The 20,787-nt window shown below is 42.7% G+C and overlaps 1 protein-coding gene across 1 annotated transcript in view; it reads left to right on the plus strand.

Moving 5' to 3' along the window:
• Positions 1–20,787, plus strand: part of KMT2A (lysine methyltransferase 2A) — a 1,466,550-nt gene that overhangs the window by 1,190,071 nt on the left and 255,692 nt on the right. Inside the window, exons 25-26 of the mRNA XM_085645838.1 lie at positions 4,111–4,271; positions 5,068–5,190. Of these exons, the coding sequence (XP_085501964.1) occupies positions 4,111–4,271; positions 5,068–5,190 (284 nt within the window). The remainder of the gene's footprint in view (positions 1–4,110; positions 4,272–5,067; positions 5,191–20,787) is intronic.

The raw sequence follows: 20,787 nt of genomic DNA on the forward strand, positions 1-20,787 counted from the left end.
ATAACATTGGGTCTCAGCACTCTGCACCCAGCCGCCCTAGTGCCGCAGAGGGTGTAACTAAGGGGCATCCTTGACCCTGGGGGACCCCCGAGTTTCCCCCCAGAACCTCAACTCCCACTACCAAATACTTACCTCAAATCCAATAACACTATTTTCTTTCATAGGATAACATTGACTGTATTTCTTGAAAAAAAGTGTGGAGTTTGAAAACCTAAAGAAATTCTTTAAAATTGTACTAATTAACCAAAACGATGTTACTTACCTGTTTACAGGAAATGTCCCAGAGTAGTATCCAGGCATACTACTCTGAGTAAGAAAAGTAATCTGAAAAGTAACTTACCTGGTATTTTACTGAAAAGCCCATTCAAGGCTATGTACTGTATTTACAAAGTTTTGCATTTCTCTGCAGCCATCCTGTAAGTCAAAACAAAGTGCATATAGAATTTCAAAACTGTTTACAAACTGTATTACTATGGTAAAGTATTTATTGCTTACCTGTGCCAGGCTTGCTTGGTTCTAGAAAATAAAATAATTAAAAGAATATTTTTATACAAAAACAATTGGTCTGAAGTTCAGTCTTTGGGTGTGTGAATTCATTTGCTGACTGAGTGTGTACAACAAATGCTTAACACTGTCCTCTGATACTGCTTTACTGCTCGACCACACTACCACAAATAGAGAGTGAGGTGCTATCTAACTTTACCTCTGCCTACCTTTGGAGATCCACTGGACTCTGTGCACACTGTACCTCACTTTGGTATACTATATACAGAGCCAGTTTCCTACATACACCACTAACAATCTGTGCGGAGTGGTACATTAGACTATTTAGTTCTGCACAATTGCTGACCCTGGGTATACCACGGGTCATGTGCACTGAATGGCAAGTACAATAATTTAATAATACCCACAGTTCACTGAACGGACGATGGAGATTGTTTAGCCAATCTGGGTTTGATCCAGTAGCGCACACATCGCAGTACCTAATAAAGTCTTCATCTCCTGAAATAAAAAAAAACGCGCTGCTGAAGGGCAAGTCTCCTAATTTCATTGTTTTATATTTTAAGTACCACCACAATACTTGACATTCCAGTTTTGTCCAGGTCCTGGAGAACACATTTGGCAACACTTAATAAAGTTTTCCTCCCTTGAATTAAAAGTAGACGCCCAGGGCTCCTAGCAACAGAGGGACCACGCAAACACGTCATGATCACCAGACACGGGCACGTGACACGGAGCATGTCACATGACCGGAAATCCTTTCGCTATGAAAGGAACACAGAATTCTGCAACTCGCCAACTTCACTGCGAGTATTGGATAATTTCCTGGGCAGAGCACCTACCTTGACGAAATAAGGAGTTGGGTGGGGGGGAGCTCTGCGGTAGGAGATGATAAATTGCCTGAAGAGCGGGTTTGACATTGCAATTGCAGCTGCATTGGGGGTTACTTTCTTAACCCACCACTGCTAGCAGGTATCTCGAGGGGCATTTTCAAGCCATGGCAAGTTGTTAAAAGAGCAGCGTGGATATACCACGGCCCAAACTCAGTTGGTGCTCTATGGAGAGGCTGTTTTACAATACGGAGAGCCTCACATAGACATTGTTTTTAAATTGTTTCATCCCACGTCTTAGTCCCTACCCTCAACCAGGTCCTGCTGATCATTACGACATTACATGCCATTATTTAATCCTATCCATGTCTCCATTCCCCCCCCCCCTGAGTTTGACCACAGGGGGTCTCTCCCAATAACTCGCCATTTTAAGCATTGCTTTTGATGAAATTCTGTGAGTTGGAGTTTTTCGCTGCACAGCACGAGTGTGCGCAACAGTAGTACATTCTGATTTCGGTCCAGTCAAATAGGATCTTCTGTGTGAGTCTACAGATAAATTATCCCATTACTGTATGACACGTTCTACTTTGGACGTATTGATTCATTATAAACCGATTGGGTTATGGAATATAAGTAGGTGGAACATTAAAAACCATGCGTGTTGAGGAATATGAGAGGGAACTACAAGTGTCTGAACGCATACAACCATGAGCTACCCCAGCACGAATAATTCTATGCCTATTTTCTGTTTGTGCTTTCCCCTACAGATAAACAAATGTGAGTTACTTAGGGGTACCCTCCCCGTGGAAATTACAGATTCCAAGTATACCCTACTCTGGTACAGAGGGTATATATAAAACTTGGGATCTGATTGGTTCTGAAGAGAGCCGGTGTGACCCAACACTGTGGGCACTTTGGCAGTAAGGAGGGGTGAAGGAACTCTTAAATCTCTCCTATCACCAACATTTTTCAAGTTTTTAGACCTAGACGGTGGGTCCAGGAATAAATTGTTGTACAGACACCACCAAGCTAGTTTTAAACCTTCACTGCTCTTTTCTTTCGCTGATCCCAAAGCATATTGGTATATAATTTCTTTTTTATGTTTGTATTGTCTTCCCCTCCCTTTTGCTCCGCCCCAGGCGTTGGTCTGCGCAGGGGTGTATTGCAAGCAAGCCCAATGATGAAGCATGTCACAATATTTTGAGTGACGGCAGTATTTCTCCACATGGCATGTGCCACATTCTGATCACTTTTCGCTACTCCTCTGTGTGTGTTAGTGCACAAACGTACCATCTCTCGATGGGTCGAACTATGCATTAAGATCTGTTATTCTTTGGCTAAAAAGGAACCTCCAGTAGGACTTGGCGCCCACTCTACCAGGGCGACGGCAGCCACTTTTGCTTTGAGACGTGGAGATCTGCTGGTTGACATCTGTCAGGCAGCGACGTGGGCATCCCTGCACATGTTTACTAAGCATTACTGCCTGGACAGCCAAGTCCAGAGAGACGGCTTTTTCGGCCGTTCTATTCTCCAGGTGTGAACTTAGTTCGCAGACCCACCTACGGGGTTGGTATTGCTGGGGCATCTATAACTAATGGTCTCTTTCAGATGAACAAGTTACTTATCTTCAGTAACGATGTATCTGTAAGAGACATACATTGATTATAGATTCCTTATGGCCTCACCCATCTTTCCCATTCTGTGAAATGACTTATGGAGATAGGGACTCCCTTAGAGGGCCCTAGTTTTGTGCACCAGTGGTCAGTGTCTTGCATGGCTCTGCACTTCTGGCATGGAAAGCTGTGTCAGAACCGATATCAGCGCGCAGGGGCTGCATCTAAGTAGACACCGCAACGTCGACCAGCGCCACCTACTGACGCGCAGGGGTACTGCTACGAAAACATTTCTCCAGATCCAGTCTGACGCCTGTCGGTAATTCGAAGGTGAGGAATCTATAACTAATGTATGTCTCTTAAAGGTACATCGTTACTGGAGGTAAGTAATTTGTTCTTATAGTCTGTGGGATGATTCCCAGCATGGCAACCTGTGCCTGAGGTGCGTCCTACCGAAACAGCTCTTCCTGCTATGTTCTGCAGTACTGTCTGAGCCGCCTATACATTTTTCTTATTTAAAAAGAAGAGAAAAATTGGTAAATCCATCATAAGATAGGCTGCAGTGCTTAGTGATGTATTTAACTTCAGAACGATTTTACCATTTGTTGTCTTTGTTATATGTGTAATAAAACAAATTTCCAGAGTCCCGCTTATGAACGGTACAGTTCTCATATGCATAACTTCAGTGAAGAGTCTAGCGATTCAGAACTAGGATTACAAGTAAGTAACATTTCTTTTCAAATTAGTCTTACATGTCAACCAGTGGCATCATCCACTGTCGTGCAACTGAACACTGCTTAGATCGGACAAGAGTTTAGCTGAGACATTTATATGTTTCGTGGAGCTTTCAAGCTTTTTCTTACAGTATACCGAAATGTAAAGATTAATATGCTCTAACAAAGCAGTCTGCTTTCTAATCCTGCGCATATTCTCAAATCATTTGTGATGCATGTTTCTATACAGTTTTATAAAGTGGAGAGAGCTTCATATGATTGTAGATGGAATACTGGATGTTCTGACTCAGTGTGTAATCCATGCCTCTGTAAATAGTAAGTGTACCCCTGTGCAAAGAATGGAACGTGAATTGTATTTTTCATGTGGTTACTGACAAGGACTTCTACTTTAAGGTCTCATTAATTGCATGCATACTTGCTCCCTCTTTCCAGGTGTTCTCGTGTTTACTGGAGTACAACCGATGCACGAAAACGCTGTGTGTACACCTGCAAGATCATGGAATGTCAACCTCCAGCATCAGAACCGGATATTAACAGCACTGTGGAGCACAATGACAATCGGACAACTCCTCAAATGCTTGCACTTAGAGCAGGTAGTGTTCCCCCCCATCCCTCCAATAATGATCTTGAGTAATCTGTCTGCATCTGCTTCAAAGTTTGCCTCTTAGACCTTTGTAACTCGCACAGTCAATCAGTGGGAGTCCCTGAACCCCAACTTTCCAGTTTCAGACTTTGAGAAATTATGATGCTGAAGCTGCACTCACAGGCTGTTTAGTTAAAGACTTAAGCTGTTGTCTGGGTCCAGTTGTTCTCCAGTTTCTGACTTGTAGAAATGATATTAAATAAGTGGTACCATTTTACATTAAACCAAAAGTTGCACACTACTGTGTTTGCCAACACGGGTATTTAGATTAACGTTGTCAGTATAGTGTGTGGAAGAGTATATTCAATGTTGGCATGCTTATCGTCAGTTCACCACCACATTTGCTCTTTCCAGAGTGGTTAAAACGTTGTCAGTCAAGGGAAGTCTGTTTTTTCAGCGTTATCCAAGGATAATTGATATGTAGGTTTAAAGAATGGAATGTATTTTGTCCAGTATGTGCAAGTTTTTTAGATTTTTGTGTACAAATGACACTTGTGTGCATCAAACTATTGTGAAGGCAATTGCTGCACTTAATGTGATACTTTTTGTGTGGTAGATGTTGCTTGAACAGCATGGGCCTCAACTAAAGTATAGTTCCTTGAGTGCTACATACTAGTCACTCAGCTGTGACTTGCCACCTGTGTGAGCTTTCTAAATGTTCTGCATAGCCATTGTCTTTTAAAAATGTAAGCTCTGTTGACTTAAATTAAACAATTTTATTTATTTGGTCCATATTCTCATTACAGAAGGCATTCCAAACTCTCAAACTTGCAGCTCATCTGCATTGAGAACACAGAGCAGCCGAATCCGATCTCTGAACTACTGTTCCAAGCAAAGGTTCCCTGGTTCTCGGCCATTGCCGTCTGCAGGTATTACATTTTATTGGTAACCATCCACTAACGTGTTACTTTATCTTTATTTATGCAGAGTGTTCAAGTGGAATAGTTGCTTTTTATATATGTACTACTTTTATTGTCTATGTTCAAACCATTCAGTGACATGCAATTGCCCTTTGGTTAACCAGTGTGAAAGGACGCCTCGCAAAAGCCAGATTTCTATTCCATGGCATGGTAGTTTGAAAGAAGCACTTTTCCTCCTAAGATTTGGGTGCAAAGACCTTGTTTCCCATGCATTTCTTCAGAGAGAGCAAGAGTTGCCTTTCACATATGTTGTAATTAGCCACTGAGAACAAACAGAAGCATTGCTCCAGCTTGGCGGTAAACAATTGATGCAAAAGACAAGCTGGTACTTGAAGAGACGTACTGTGCCATTCTACCTAGCTAATAGCTCCATCCTTTCTAATGGATACTTCTCACTTTATGAATGTCCCCAGGTGCCAGAACTATTCCAGAAATGTTTCTAATCGGCGACTCCAATCGCACCTCCACCAGTATGTATATGGCACCATCAGTTTTTATCAGCCATAATGACGGGACCAGAACTATACTTCATTATTCACCAAATTCTTCAGGTTTTAATAGCTCTTATTCAGCAGAATCTTTTAAACGTCTCCTCCTAAGGTATCATGATTCAAACCCTATTAAAGTTGTTGCATGCAGATGTCCCTGCCTGACACTTCACCATTTCCCTGTGAACTGATTATGACCTCTTAACGTGTGATGTCTGTGCCTCCATGCACCGAAGGACAACAAGGAGCAAAATTCTACAATGTTCCTACTGTGTGTGGTTTAAAAAGGCCCTTAACCTTCCTTCAGGACAGACTCTGGTCATGGAGTGACCCTCCATATGATCCTCCTTCAAGAAATATGCTGGAAAAGAGTGTTTGAGGCTTGTGTGGCCGTAGCTAACCATGCTTTGCATACTCCCGCCATCTAGTGTTGGGTCTGGATGTTTGCAAATTGTTTTTCTTTGAAGAAGTCTTTCGAGTCACGAGGTAAGGTGACTCCTCCTCTTGGTAATAGTGCGCATGGGCATCAAATCAATTGTTAGATTGTTTTCTTTCCGTCATCGGGTTCGGTCGTGTATTATGTCACTCCAGTTCAAGACCGTTTTTGAGATCGTTTTGCTGAGTAATCTACTGTTCGAGGCATATGAGCTGCAGATCACACACTTAGGATAAGATCGCCATCTGGTGTTGGACTCGGATGATTGCAGGTTGTTGTTGTCTTCGGAAGAAGCCTTTTGGTCACAAGATAGGTGACTCCTCCTCTGGACAACAGTGCGCATGGGCATCCACTCCATCCTCAGATTGTTTTTTTCCGCCATTGGGTTCGGATGAACTTTTCCACTCTGGCTGAAAACTTCTAAAAACCAAGCTTTCGAAGCGAAAAACATTTACATACTTCAACTCGACGTCGAAATTCAATCGGACTGGTTTCTGATACGGCTCATGGAAAGGACACCTTTTAAAAAATGCCCTCAATGTGGAGCAAAGTTCCCCCACAGTGACCACCACGAGATCTGCAACCTGTGCCTCTCGCCGGAACACAACGAATCCAGCTGTCCAGCCTGCGCCGCATTCCGATCTAAGAAAACCATCCGGGACCGAAGAGCTCGATGCCATATCATGGCCAGACCGGCTCCAGAACCAGAGGACATCTTTGATCAGGGCCCCGATGTCCCGGAAGAAGATTCCGAGGAACTCCAAATTATATCCGAAGCGGACGACTCCGATGACCCCATCAGTCCGGGGCAACGCGTGAGTACCAGTGACCCTACCCCAACCCCCCCAAAAAAGGCATTGGTCAAGACTCTGCCAGCTGGCCCCAGTCGCGACCGTAAACTGACTTCAGAAGCCCCGCCCTCGGGCTCGGCTCCGAAGAAATATAAGCCTACAGGTGGCTCAGGCTCGAGCAAACCACATGTTATAGTACCCACAGTACCTTCGGCACCGAAGCAGGCTCCGATACCCTCGATACCGAAACCCTCGAGGCCTATTGACAAACCGGCATCTAAAGCTTTCAAGCTTAAAGATTCCTTTTCGGCACCGAAATCTCCACCCACACCGAAACATTCTTCGGCACCGAAATCATCATCGGCACCGAAACCATCATCGGTACCAAAACAACTGTCTAAAGTCCAAAAAGACTCTACCGATCATCCAAAACATAGATCGGAACCGAAAAAATCGACACCAAAGCCACTTGCGGACAATGAAGAACTTTTTCACCCTGATCAAACGCAAAAAAGGATTTATATCAATCCAAAAACTGAACATGTCACCGCTGTGCCATACAAGAAAAGGAAGCTGGACACAACACCTTCTCCAGCTCCCATAAAGAAGAAGGACTCAGCCACCTCACCCATTCGTCCTTCCTCTCCTGTACCACCTGTCACCCCAGCCCCCCTGCCCCCACCTCCTTTTCCTCTACCATCTCCTTCACATACACCACCTCCACAGGATGATGATGATGTCTTAGGGGGAGGGGGTGATCCGGATGACCTTAATGATCCTAATGATCCTTTCACACTTCCGGATACGGTACCCTTAGACGACTGGGCTTACCCTCTACCTGATATTCCTGATCCTACTACATAACCCTCAAAACCCTCACCTCCAGATGACCACCTAGGGTTTGGGCAGCTGATAAACAGGGCAGCGCTTTTCCATGGCATCACCATGCATTCAGATACACCCGAAGAAGACTTTCTTTTAGACACATTCGAACAGTCTCAAAAATCAGTTCAAATCTTGCCCATTATTAAAGGAGTCATAAAACACGCCACAGAGGTTTTTAAAGACCCCGTCAGAGCTAGGGTTCTTAACCCTCGAATTGAAAAAAAATATAGACCTGCCCCACAAGATCCCGCTTACATTAAAGCACAGCTCCCTCTAGACTCTTTAGTAGTTTCAAACGCAAGAAAGCGGGCTGACTCCCAAACAGGAGACACACCGCCCCCAGACAAAGAGTCCAAGCTATTAGAGGCCTCGGGCAAAAGAGTTGCAGCACAAGCTGCTAACCATTGGCGTATTGCCAACACACAAGCCCTATTAGCCCGATATGATAGGGCTCATTATGATCAGTTAGAAGATCTTTTACAACACCTACCAGATCAGTACAAATCCCAGGCTAATGACCTCATACAAGAGGGAAAACTCATATCTAACGCATCAATTAAATGTGCACTAGACGCCGCGGACACTGCTTCTAGGGCGGTCAACACAAGCATACTTCTTAGAAGCCATGCATGGCTGCGTATTTCAGGCTTTAAGCCAGAAGTACAAACAACAATACTTGGCCAACCATTCAACCAAGAGCAACTATTTGGACCCCCTGTGGATACTGCACTTGAAAAGATGAAAAAGGATAACGAGACTGCTAAATCAATGGGAGCATTACAGTCTCCACAAGCACGAGGCTCCTTTCGACGCTCCTTCTATAGGGGAGCCTCCAAAAATACTGGAACAGACACCTCCTCCACTTTCAAAACCTCCGCGCAAACATCCCCCAGCAGAGGATATTTTAGAACAACACCAAGGGCCGAGGTCGGGGCAATACCAACACCCGCACTTCTCCAGCCACTAAACAGTGACTTGCCTCCACTCCCCCAGACCATTCCACTCCAGTCGGGGTAAGACTCAACAGTTCCTACCTGTCTGAAATTCCATTACAACAGACAAGTGGGTAAGACAAAGTATCCAGTTTGGTTACTGCCTCGAACTCACAAACACCCCCCCACACATACCACCCAAACACCGTCCAATGTCACCACACCATCTTACACTCAAACAAGAAATTCGGTCCTTGCTTCAAAAACACGCAATAGAACCAGTTCCGCTCCAACATCAGGGTACAGGAGTATATTCTCTATACTTCCTAATCCCCAAAAAGGACGAGACGTTAAGGCCCATACTCGACCTCAGACTCCTAAATCAGTACATACACTCAGATCACTTCCATATGATCACTCTTCAACAAGTGCTCCCACTACTTCAACAAGACCATTTCCTTGCCACATTAGACCTCAAGGACGCATACTTTCACATCCCCATGCATCCTGCTCACAGGAAGTACCTAAGATTTGTGGTAGACGGACAGCACTATCAGTTTACGGTCCTCCCATTCGGAGTAACAACTGCACCCAGGGTGTTCACCAAATGCCTAGCAGTAGTAGCAGCGCATCTCAGGAGACAGCAAATCCATGTCTTCCCATATCTCGACGATTGGCTCATAAAAGCCAATACTTTCGACAAATGCGTTCTCCACACTCACCACACTATTCAAACCTTAGACAACTTGGGATTTACCATCAACTATCCCAAATCTCAACTGCAACCCTCCCACATACATCAATATCTGGGAGCCACCATAAATACCTCCAAGGCCATAGCTTATCCCAGCACAGCCAGGATAGCCAACATACAAAACCTCATCTTAAAATTTCAAACTCAACACTCTCTTCCAGCAAGAGTGTTTATGCAACTATTAGGCATGATGGCGTCATGCATCTCCATTGTGCCTCACGCACGACTTCAAATGCGTCCCTTGCAAGAATGTCTAGCACAACAGTGGAACCAGGCTCACGGACAACTTACTGATCTGGTGTTGGTGGACAGTCGCTCACTTCGCTCACTGAAATGGTGGAACACCATCAACCTGTCCAAAGGGCGACCGTTCTTCGAGCCTCTTCCACAAGTAGTGCTGACAACCAACGCATCTCTCACAGGGTGGGGAGCCCATCTCCTACAACACACCACTCAGGGCAAATAGACCACTCAACAAAAACTGCTCCATAACAATCACCTAGAACTTCTAGCGGTGTTCCTAGCACTGAAATCTTTTCAATTACATCTAAGGAACAAAACTGTCCTCATTCGCACAGACAACATGACAACCATGTATTACATAACTCGCACAGAACATTTGGAGATGGGCAATTCCCCAAAACATCTACCTGCTAGCGGAACACCTTCCAGGGGTTCACAACCAGATTGCCGATCTCCTAAGTCGACAGACCCAACAAATCCACGAATGGGAATTACACCCCAAAGTCCTACTCCCATTCTTCCAAACATGGGGCCAACCAGACATAGACCTGTTCGCCACACACGGAAACGCAAAATGCCCAACCTTCGGCACCAGGTTTCCACACCCACAGTCGAAGGGCAATGCAATATGGATGAACTGGTCAGGCATATTTGCGTACGCTTTTCTGCCTCTCCCACTCATTCCATTTGTGGTACGCAAGCTCAAACAACAGTCTCTAAAACTGATACTAGTAGCTCCCACTTGGGCACGTCAACCCTGGTTCACGACACTTCTGGAACTCTCGCTAGTTCCACATCAAAAACTGCGCCTTTCCCCGGCCTTATTAACCTCTTCAGTGCCCGTGACGAGATAGTCTCGTCATGGAGCACGGTTGCGCTGTGCCCATGACGAGACTATCTCGTCATGAACCCCACCCACTAGTGCAACGCCCGGCACAGGAGAGGGAAAGGGCGTGGCACTGAAGGGGTTAACCCAGAACCATGGAGAAATCAGACACCCAGATCCACAACTGAACTTGGCGATCTGGCTCCGGAAGTCTTAGAGTTCGGTTACCTCAATCTGCCACCAGACTATATGAATATTATAAAAGAAGCTAGAAGACCTACTACTAGGGCATGTTATGCTGCAAAATGGAAAAGATTTGCCATTTACTGCACTAACAATAATATACGTCCACTGGATGCTTCCATCCAAAACATCATTTGCTATTTACTACACTTGCAAAGATGCAATTTAGCGTATTCATCCATACGTCTACACCTAGCGGCGTTAGCAGCCTACTTACAAAATCGACAACACTTGTCACTATTTAAAGTGCCAGCGATCAAAGCCTTCATGGAAGGTCTTAAAAGGATTATTCCTCCCAGATTACTACCTTCTCCAGTGTGGAATCTAAATATTGTTCTAACTAGGCTCATGGGTCCCCCATTTGAACCTATGCATAAATGCGAACTGCAATTCCTTACATGGAAAGTGGCTTTCCTTATTGCAATCACAGCCCTGCGAAGGGTAAGTGAGATACAGGCTTTAACTATTCAAGAACCATTCCTACAACTACATCGTAATAAAGTGGTTCTTAGAACAAACCCAAAATTCCTACCAAAAGACATTTCCCCTTTCCATCTTAACCAATCAGTCGAGCTGCCAGTCTTCTTCCCAAATCCAGACTCAATAGCTGAGAGAGCTCTTCATACCTTAGATGTTAAAAGAGCCTGGCTTTATTACATCGACAGAACCAAACCTTTTCGCAAAACCAAACAACTGCTTGTTGCTTTCTCTCCACCACATAAAGGCAACCCCTCATTTCAAAATCAGGTATAGCCAGGTGGATAGTTAAATGTATCCAAATATGTTACCAAAAAGCTAAACGCACTCTTACAGTTCCCCCTAGAGCGCACTCCACACGCAAAATAGGGGCTTCCATGGCATTCTTAGGGAACATTCCCTTAGAAGATATTTGCAAAGCAGCCACATGGTCTACCACACACACCTTCACTAAACATTACTGTGTTGATGTGCAATCCAAACAACAAGCTTCCGTAGGTCAAGCTGTCCTAAAAACTTTATTCCAAACTGCTGCAACAGATACAGGTGACCACTGCTAGGGGAGACACTGCTATATAGTCTATCCTAAGTGTGTGATCTGCAGCTCATATGCTTCGAACGGAATATGCTACTTACCAGTATGCATCTGTTCTTGGCATGTAGAGCTGCAGAGCCACACACGCCCACCCACCTCCCCGGGACCTGTATCTGTTCCAGCGTTGTCTTAATTAGACATTACACATGGACATCCTTTTTCTTTATTCTTATACACTCCATCATTTCCCATCATGGCGAAAAACAATCTGAGGATGGAGTGGATGCCCATGCGCACTGATGTCCAGAGGAGGAGTCACCTATCTCGTGACCAAAAGGCTTCTTCCGAAGACAACAACAACCTGCAATCATCCGAGCCCAACACCAGATGGCGATCTTATTCTAAGTGTGTGGATCTGCAGCTCTACATGCCAAGAACAGATGCATACTGGTAAGTAGCATATTCCTTATCCTCTTCGGTATTGTTTCGGACGCATTTCCCTTCCTTGCGTATCAAAATTCGGAAGACTATCATTGTTCGAGTTGGCAAGTTTTGCTTTCATCCTTCGGGCTTGCCCATCCGAGCTACTTTACATCCATTTGACTCCATTGATGATACTCTGCTGATGAAACAGACTCCAATTTATTTTGACCCCAGTGCCATAACAAGTACCTGAGACCTGACCATAACGAGGTATTGAATCTGTACTTATCCCCCGAGCCTAGAGAAGATGATTGCGAGGCTTGTTGGTTGTTTCAATTGAAAAAGACTTTGCGGTTCCGTTGGGCACGACACAAAGAAATACAGAGACGGGAGTGTCAACACATGCCTGATACCTTTAGGCAGGAAGATTCGAACAAGAACAGGAAGATTTTGAGGCTTATGCGACTGAAGAAGAGGGAGCCTTTTCAGTCAAAGACTCGGACTCCGGCTTAGAGATCGATCTGGAGTGGCACGATCTACTGCTTGGTCAAGGTGCCGTGAGTACCCAAACCTCTCACCTGTCCACACCAAAATATTCAGTCCCCACAAAACAAAAAGCTTCTGGGCTGCCACTGCCAACTGTCCATGGTCAGCACCAAGACTCCTCTTCGGCTGCCTCAAGCTCGGCACCAAAATCATATGGAAAGCCTTACGGTTACGCACCGAGCCGAGATCCCACCTCTTGAGCTCTGACAGTTCCGGTTCTGAAAACTAAAACTGGTATGGCTCTGAAACCTTTGGTACCGAAAACCATATCTGCTCCTGCTACGCCTCCTAAGCCCATTTTGAAGACATTACAAGAAAGACTCGATCAACAACAAAAACAGATCCATATACATCCCGAGAGTGGCTGCATCATTACAAAGACTGTGTCAGTGACTTCCACTAAGCAGCAAACCTATTTTCAAAGTCAAAAAACTTTATTCGACAATTAAGTCATAAAAGTGGCATATAACAACCATTTACATCAAAACAAATTAAAACAAAACATAATTATCAATACAGAATTATACTTTATATGCATAGAACAGCATTATACCTCGTTTTGGTGAGAATATGCTAATGCCTATGCAACCAGAAAAAATGGGGACGTTTCACAAATATACAGCAATAAACAGTCCACCCCTAAATCAATCTAAACAATACATTTTCCTAATCTAAAAGGTTTTATATATAGGAGGGTGCCTATTCGCAAGACGCTTTAATGTTAATCTGTCTGGATCGAATTGCCCAGGCCCACTTTATATATTTTGCCATTGCTATTGCAATTGTAGGGCTTGGGTCTGAGGACAAAATTCTCATGGCCTCCTCGTACCTTCGGATTCCAATTAGCCGACAAACGGGTAATACCCATTTTTTACGTGGGATAATATAGAGGGGACAAAAAAGCACAAAGTGACTCAAAGATTCATTCTTGTCGCAACACTTTGGGCATTTGTCTTGAGACCCAACGACCCACTTAGATGTAAATGATCGGATCGGGAGAGTACCTGTCCTAAACTGGAAGTAGAGCTTGCGATCACACGGTACTTCAATCAAGCCCCAATACAGTTCCTGTCTGGGATAGGCCTTAAAATCCAGAAATCTACCTGTTAAGTGGGATGAACACCCCCTAGTAAATAATTCCAGACCAATCATTTCCCAATACTTAGCTTTCACAATTTCTTTTGAGGGGAAGACCGCATTTTGGGGATCATCCCAAAGGTCTCTCAGTCCCAAACGATACAGTCGCAATTTTATAGACCTCAACCAGTCTATCTTATGAAAGGGATTTTTTTCAATAATTTCCTTTAGACCCAAAGCATAGTGATTAAGCTCCTCGGTTGACCATACCCTACACCAATACAGCAATGGACGCAGATAGGCTGTATCTTGTAGAGATTTCAAACCGAGGTCCCAGAAAAGGGGTAACAAGGGAGTGCTTTGCGGGACACCAACGACTTTCCGAATAAATTTGTTCTCCATGGCCTTCAGGCGTTGTTGATTTTTGCCATACCCCCATAGCTCAGACCCATATAGAGACGAGCTACGGATCTTCATCGAGTAGATCTCGAGGAGTGGCCCAATTGGTTGTGTCTGCGAGGTTTTAAATCGTTTCAAAAGGAAGCCTGTCTGGTGTTGGAACTTCAATAATGACAAATCTATTTGACTTTTCCAACGCATGTTTTTCTGTAGCGTTACTCCCAAATATGTAAATGCGTCGACCTGTTCTAAAGGAGAACCATTCATAAGGATTACACCTTTAAAAGATCTATAAGATTTGCTAGGTTTAGGGCCATTAAGCACCATAAACTTAGTCTTGGCAACGTTTATTTCCAGTCCACGCAATAGGCAAAACTCTTCAAAGCGCCGCAGGGTAAGCTGGAGGCCACTCGGGGTTTTTGAAATCAGCAGAGTGTCGTCCGCGAACATGAGGACTGGGACACGAGTATCAGCCATGGCCGGGGCATCCGAAGGGACCCGGGAGAGGAACTCGGCCACCCCGTTTACGAAGAGCGAGAACAGGGTCGGTGCCAAAACGCAACCCTGCCGCACTCCCCGCTCTACGGCGAAAGTATCCGTAACCTCTCCCTGCCGTCCCCACCGAATCCGGGCAAAGTTGTCCTCATGCAAGCGAACAACCAATGCCAACAACTCCATCCCCAGCCCCTGCAGCACTCGCCACAGCCTGCCACGCGGAACTAGATCGAAAGCCGCCCGCAAGTCGACAAACACTGCATACAAAACCCCTTTTTCTAAGACCACTGTCCTCCAATAGAGGACCAAAAACCTAAAAACCTGGTCTATAATACTGGTTTTAGGGCGAAACCCAGCCTGGAGAGGACTCAAGATATTACTGGCCTCCATCCAGGACTGGATTTTACCCAAGACCAGCCAGCCCATAATTTTTGTATAGCATCAATAAAGCTAATGGGCCTATAATTGCTAGCCAATGATTTATCCCCTTTTTTATATATCGGGACAATTTCTGCGCCTTTCCAAGATTGGGGAATGGCCATGCCTTGGGCAATAGCATTAGCTAAGTGGGTGATATATAAGCGCCATCTTTGTCTGTCATACACAAATACATCAGCAGGGACGCAATCCATTCCAGGTGCGCGACCCTGAGTTACCATATCAAGCGCCCTGTCGACCTCCTCAGTGCTAAAGGCAGGTTTATTATAAAAAACCCGTTTCTGATGAGACAGGCTAATATCCTCAGCGTCTTTTGCATATTGAGTCTTAAAAAACTCTATCCAGGAGTTCTGGGGAACATAATTGTGCGGACTATCAGTTATTTCTCCCCTTTTCCATTTAAAAATATCCCAAAACTTTTTCTGATTTTTGTCAGTACATGCTGCCTTGAGATCTTGCCACTCACTCTCTTCCCATTCCTTTTTGGCTTTCCATTGGGCCTTCCTGTAAGTATTACGGGCTATCTTGGTCTTGTTCAAGTCTTTGGATTTAAGTGTGAATCCTAGCTCTTCCCGAGCTTGCTTACAGGAGGCATTGAACCAACTCTCCTGTTTTCTTCTAGAAACTTGTTTTGCTAAAAGTGGTCTGCAAAAGTAGATTTTAAGTTTAGCAAAAAGTTTGTCATGTATATTCTCGACTACTGTATGAGGCTGACTTTTGGTGCAACCTACCATCATTAGTGTCAGCGCCTCTTCGAGATTAGACTTTATGCTATCTATAAGGTCACGATGCTCTACTACTTTATTCCACTTAAGGTGGCGTTCATCATTTGATAAAGCAGCAGTCGGGCCTTTCATAACAAATGCCCCATCCATTCTATCTCCCAAACCCAATTTAAAAAGAGCTACTAATGGATTGTGATCGCTTTCTATCCGAGGTTTTATCACCATATCCACAAGAGTATGCCACATCCTTAAGTGGACCAGAAGTTAATCTATGATACTAGCCCTGATACCGTTATCATATGTTTTACTCCGCGTCCTGTCTGACAAGGTTCTGCCATTAGCTGCCCTCAGTTGGTTGCCCAAGCAAAACCCTTTCAAGTACAGGGCCGCCTCTGTCCATTTACTGACTGGCGTTATCTCGAGCTGTGGGACACCCCATCTAAGGTCCTCCTCCTCCGTTAGGGACAAGTCATGGTACCCTAATGGCTCAAAAGTCGTATTGAAATCACCCGCTATCAACGGGAGCACATCAGTGGGTCTGGATTCAACAAGGGAGTTTAATGTTGATACCACCTCTGATTTTTTTTCCCACCTGCTAAACCCCTAGCATAAACATTATATATATCAATATGCAAGTTTGATGGGAAGTTTAATCTAATTCCCAAAATGTCAATGTTCTGAGTTGGGATAAATTGGATGTTACACTTTAAACATTTTTAATCCAGGGATCACTGACTAAATATCGAAGGTCAAAATATCGACCTACAAAAATATCGGAACAAAAATATCAATGTCAAGAATATCGACATCCTATCTACAACATGGTAAGTACAAAAATATCGATAATTAAATATCGATGTCAAAAATATCGTTAGTAAAAATCGGTTTTTTTTTGTTTAAAAATATATGTAAAATAAACCAAATAATACTTATAAATAAAATAAACATAATTAAATATATTTTATAATATTTAAAATTAATAATTAAAATATATAATGTAATAAAACATTAATTAAATATATATATATATAATATATATACTTACATAATAATTAGTTTTAATAATTATTTTAGTAACGTATAAATTAAATGTTTTTAAAAATTACCAATACATCTATACACATAAAACAATAACATTAATAAATATTAAATAATTACATATAGCAAATAAAAATAAATACATTTAATTTTAATATTTTTTATTATTAATGATATATTACATTAGCTAAAATAATACAAAACATTAAATATCAGAGAGAATGAAACTACTAGTCCAACTCCAACAAAAACAACAGTAAGGAAAATGTTGGATAGCGTAGGGCTAAAAATTACTATTTCCACTACAGGGAGTGTAACAGTAGGGAAAGTGTTGGATAGCGTAGGGGTAAGATAACTATTCCAACTCCAGAGAGTGCAACAGTAGGGAAAGCGTTGGATAGCGTAGGGGTAAAAATTACTATTCCAACTCCAAAGAGTGTAACAGTAGGGAAAGCGTTGGAGAGCGTAGGGGTAAAAATTACTATTCCAACTCCAGAGAGTGCAACAGTAGGGAAAATGTTGGATAGCGTAAGAGTAAAAATTACTATTCCCACTCCAGAGAGTGCAACAGTAGGGAAAGCGTTGGATCCAGAGAGTGCAACAGTAGGGAAAGCGCTGGATAGCTTAGGAGTAAAAATGACTATTCCCACTCCAGTGAGTGCAACAGTAGGGAAAGCATTGCATAGCGTAGGGGTAAAAATTACTATTCCCACTCCAGTAAGTGAAACAGTTGGGAAAGCACTGGATAGCATAGGGGTTCTATGAACATAATAACCAATTAAATAATTTGTTATTAAAAAATAGCATATTAATAATTAATTTACAAAATAATTATTATTAAATACCAATAATTTAAACTAAATATTTAAATAAATAACATGAAATTACACCCCACATTATTCCCCCTTTAACACACAACACACTACACATACAAAAAACACAATAAAAACACAACAAATTTAACGATCAATTTACAATTAATAATACATTCTTTATAATTAATAGTTATTAATTTACTAGTTAATACATATTAACTACCAAATTACAATTAATCACCAATTAATTATTAATTAATAATACATTAATCAGCAATAACAACAAATAAAATGAATAAATACATTATTTATATTTACTATATTTAACTAACTAATAACAATTAATTACCAATTAATAATAAATACAAATAAAAAAACTATATCATTAATTATTTTAATTTAATTACATCCCACCCTATTCCCCTATAAACCCACAACCCACTTCACATAATTAATTTAATTATCAATTAATCACTTAATAAAAGTAAATCACCAATTAATTATTAGTTAACAATTAATTAACAATGACAATAAATAAATATTAATAATAAAGTAATTATAACTAATATAATTAACCAATTAATAAAATTAATTTATAATTAATTAATCATAAATACCAATTAAACAATACATATTAATTATAATTAAATTAAATTACTTCCCACCCTATTCCCATATAAACCCACAACCCGCTCTGATACTAAAACGCTAAATTTACTTTAAAATAATTAATAATCTCTAAACAATTATTTTTAAATGTATTAAAATACATTACAATAATCTTTTACATACAAATAAAATACATATTAAAATACATAACACTAAAAAAATAACGATATTTTTGACATCGATATTTTTGCTTACGATATTACTTACATCAATATTAATTACTTCGATATTATTTACTTCGATATTACTTACCTTGGGGTCGATATTCTGTCCATCGATATTCTTGAGATGTCATGCTCGACAATAAAATCTGACCATAGGGATGATGCTAGTTTGGATCCCACATCCGCCACATTCCAAGATAAAAACGTTGTGTGGCCTGCAGTATTAAACACCCCTTCGACACTCCCTGTATTTAATGTAGGAGGAGTAACAATACCATGCGGGGAAAGTAAATTACCATCATTACTTAGTATTTTTTGTCCGAACTCGAGACGAAGGCCCTGCTCCACAACCCTAGTAATGTTTGTTAGGGCGAACAGCGCATTACCATCACTGTTGCTATCTGTTACGGACAGCTCTCCCTGCTTTTTATCCTCCTCTAACTCAAGAGCTACGTGTGCCTTTTCGGGACTGGGACAACCACTTCTGTCTTTCTGTCAATCGCAGTCCATTAACCCAGATAACACATCGAATCGATTGATAGACCTTATTTCCCCAATAGGGCGACCCTTAGTCAGAAATCCCCCACGTGTTATCCCACACAGAGGCAAGGGTGCGGGAGCATAAAAATAAGACAATGGCATAGTACAAATTAAAGATGAGGGATCATCGTCATGGGGCCAAACGCAGATATGTTCCACACAGCATCTGTCCCTAAAATTAATGATAATACAGTCCCCCTTTATTGTCTTAGGTTTTCTGCCCACCCAATTTACTCTCCTGGCTTACAAGATTTCAGCACACATATTGGCCGGCAAGGGACGCTTAGCATTGAGCTAAAATATACACTTGTTCTTAAGATCCCAATACGTTTCCCTAGTCCCAATCGCCAAGGGTGGAACCCCAGTTAGGACCACCACATAGGGGGCAGCCTCTGGGGGGAGATGTATATCAATAAGACCTGACGAAGCCTGCACTAAAGACTGTACAGATATAGGCTGCTTGTCACTTCTAACTGTACCAGTCCCAGCACTATGGGATCCGTCACAAACTGGGTGATGTTCTTCTCTTGACTGGTTGTCAATCGCCGGGGTAACCTGTGGCTCCTGGGAAACTGGCAGGTTAATATTTGCAGCAGCACTAACTTGGTCATTAGTAGTGGATTTGGTCTTGCTACGTTGGCCTATCTCACTAGAGCGTTCCCTGTGTGAGCCGGATCCCCGTCTACCACCCCGTGGCTGGGCCGAGGCGAGGGAAAGTTCCATACACACAAGCCTGCTTTCTATAGAACCCAGCCTTTCGTAGATAGGATCACATACGTTTTTTAAGATACACTCCAATTTTTTCCAAAACGCTGGGTCTGTATCTTCCATATAGCCGTTCCCCGCAGATGGTGATGGATTTACCCTCTCTTCGGTTGTTACGAATTGGGGACATGAAACTATATCCTTCCTTGGGGTGGGAGCAGGACCAGACTTAGCATTTTTCCCTACCACAGTCTGTTGATTTCCCCTGCGTGTTTTTTTTCAGAGTTAGACCTGAATGCTGTTGAGCAGGACCCGCATTGATGTTGCTAGCAGAACGGGTCTTAATGCTTGATAAAGGCTTAGGTTTTGGGACCAAATTGCTAGCAATCGAGATATCGGCAATTGCACCCGGCATTTCAGACAGAGATGAAATGCATGTTATTATTTCACCGTTGCGCTCCTCTACCAAGGAAGATACTAAGCCTGAAGAATCCAGCATAACAGTCTGTTGACACGGTGGTGATCTTACATTAGCCATATTTCCCAGGGAAGACCTCTTATCACAAAGAATGTCTAGTGATAATCTTTTTTCGGTTAGTTCTATATCCTTGGCTAGTGCTGATTGGACTCGCACAAGGAAATTATCTAAAGTTCCCATTAGGGCGCCCCCAGAAGATTGCATAGTTGTCCCATCCCTTTTTGCAGGCTTATCCATTGATAAGTATATACTTGCAAGCTCAAGGAACAAATGTCCCTATTTCTTACAACTTAAGACCACGCCTTAAACTTAATTATCCATAAACTGACCTCAATCGTCAAATGTTAGGAGAAGGTCCCGTTCCGTTCTCTGGCGTTCTCGGACGGGCTCAGACGGGCCCGGGCTTCGCCCGGCGCGTGCGCGT

This window comes from Triturus cristatus, chromosome 3_1 (assembly GCF_964204655.1).
Source record: "Triturus cristatus chromosome 3_1, aTriCri1.1, whole genome shotgun sequence".
NCBI classification, from domain to species: Eukaryota; Metazoa; Chordata; class Amphibia; order Caudata; family Salamandridae; genus Triturus; species Triturus cristatus.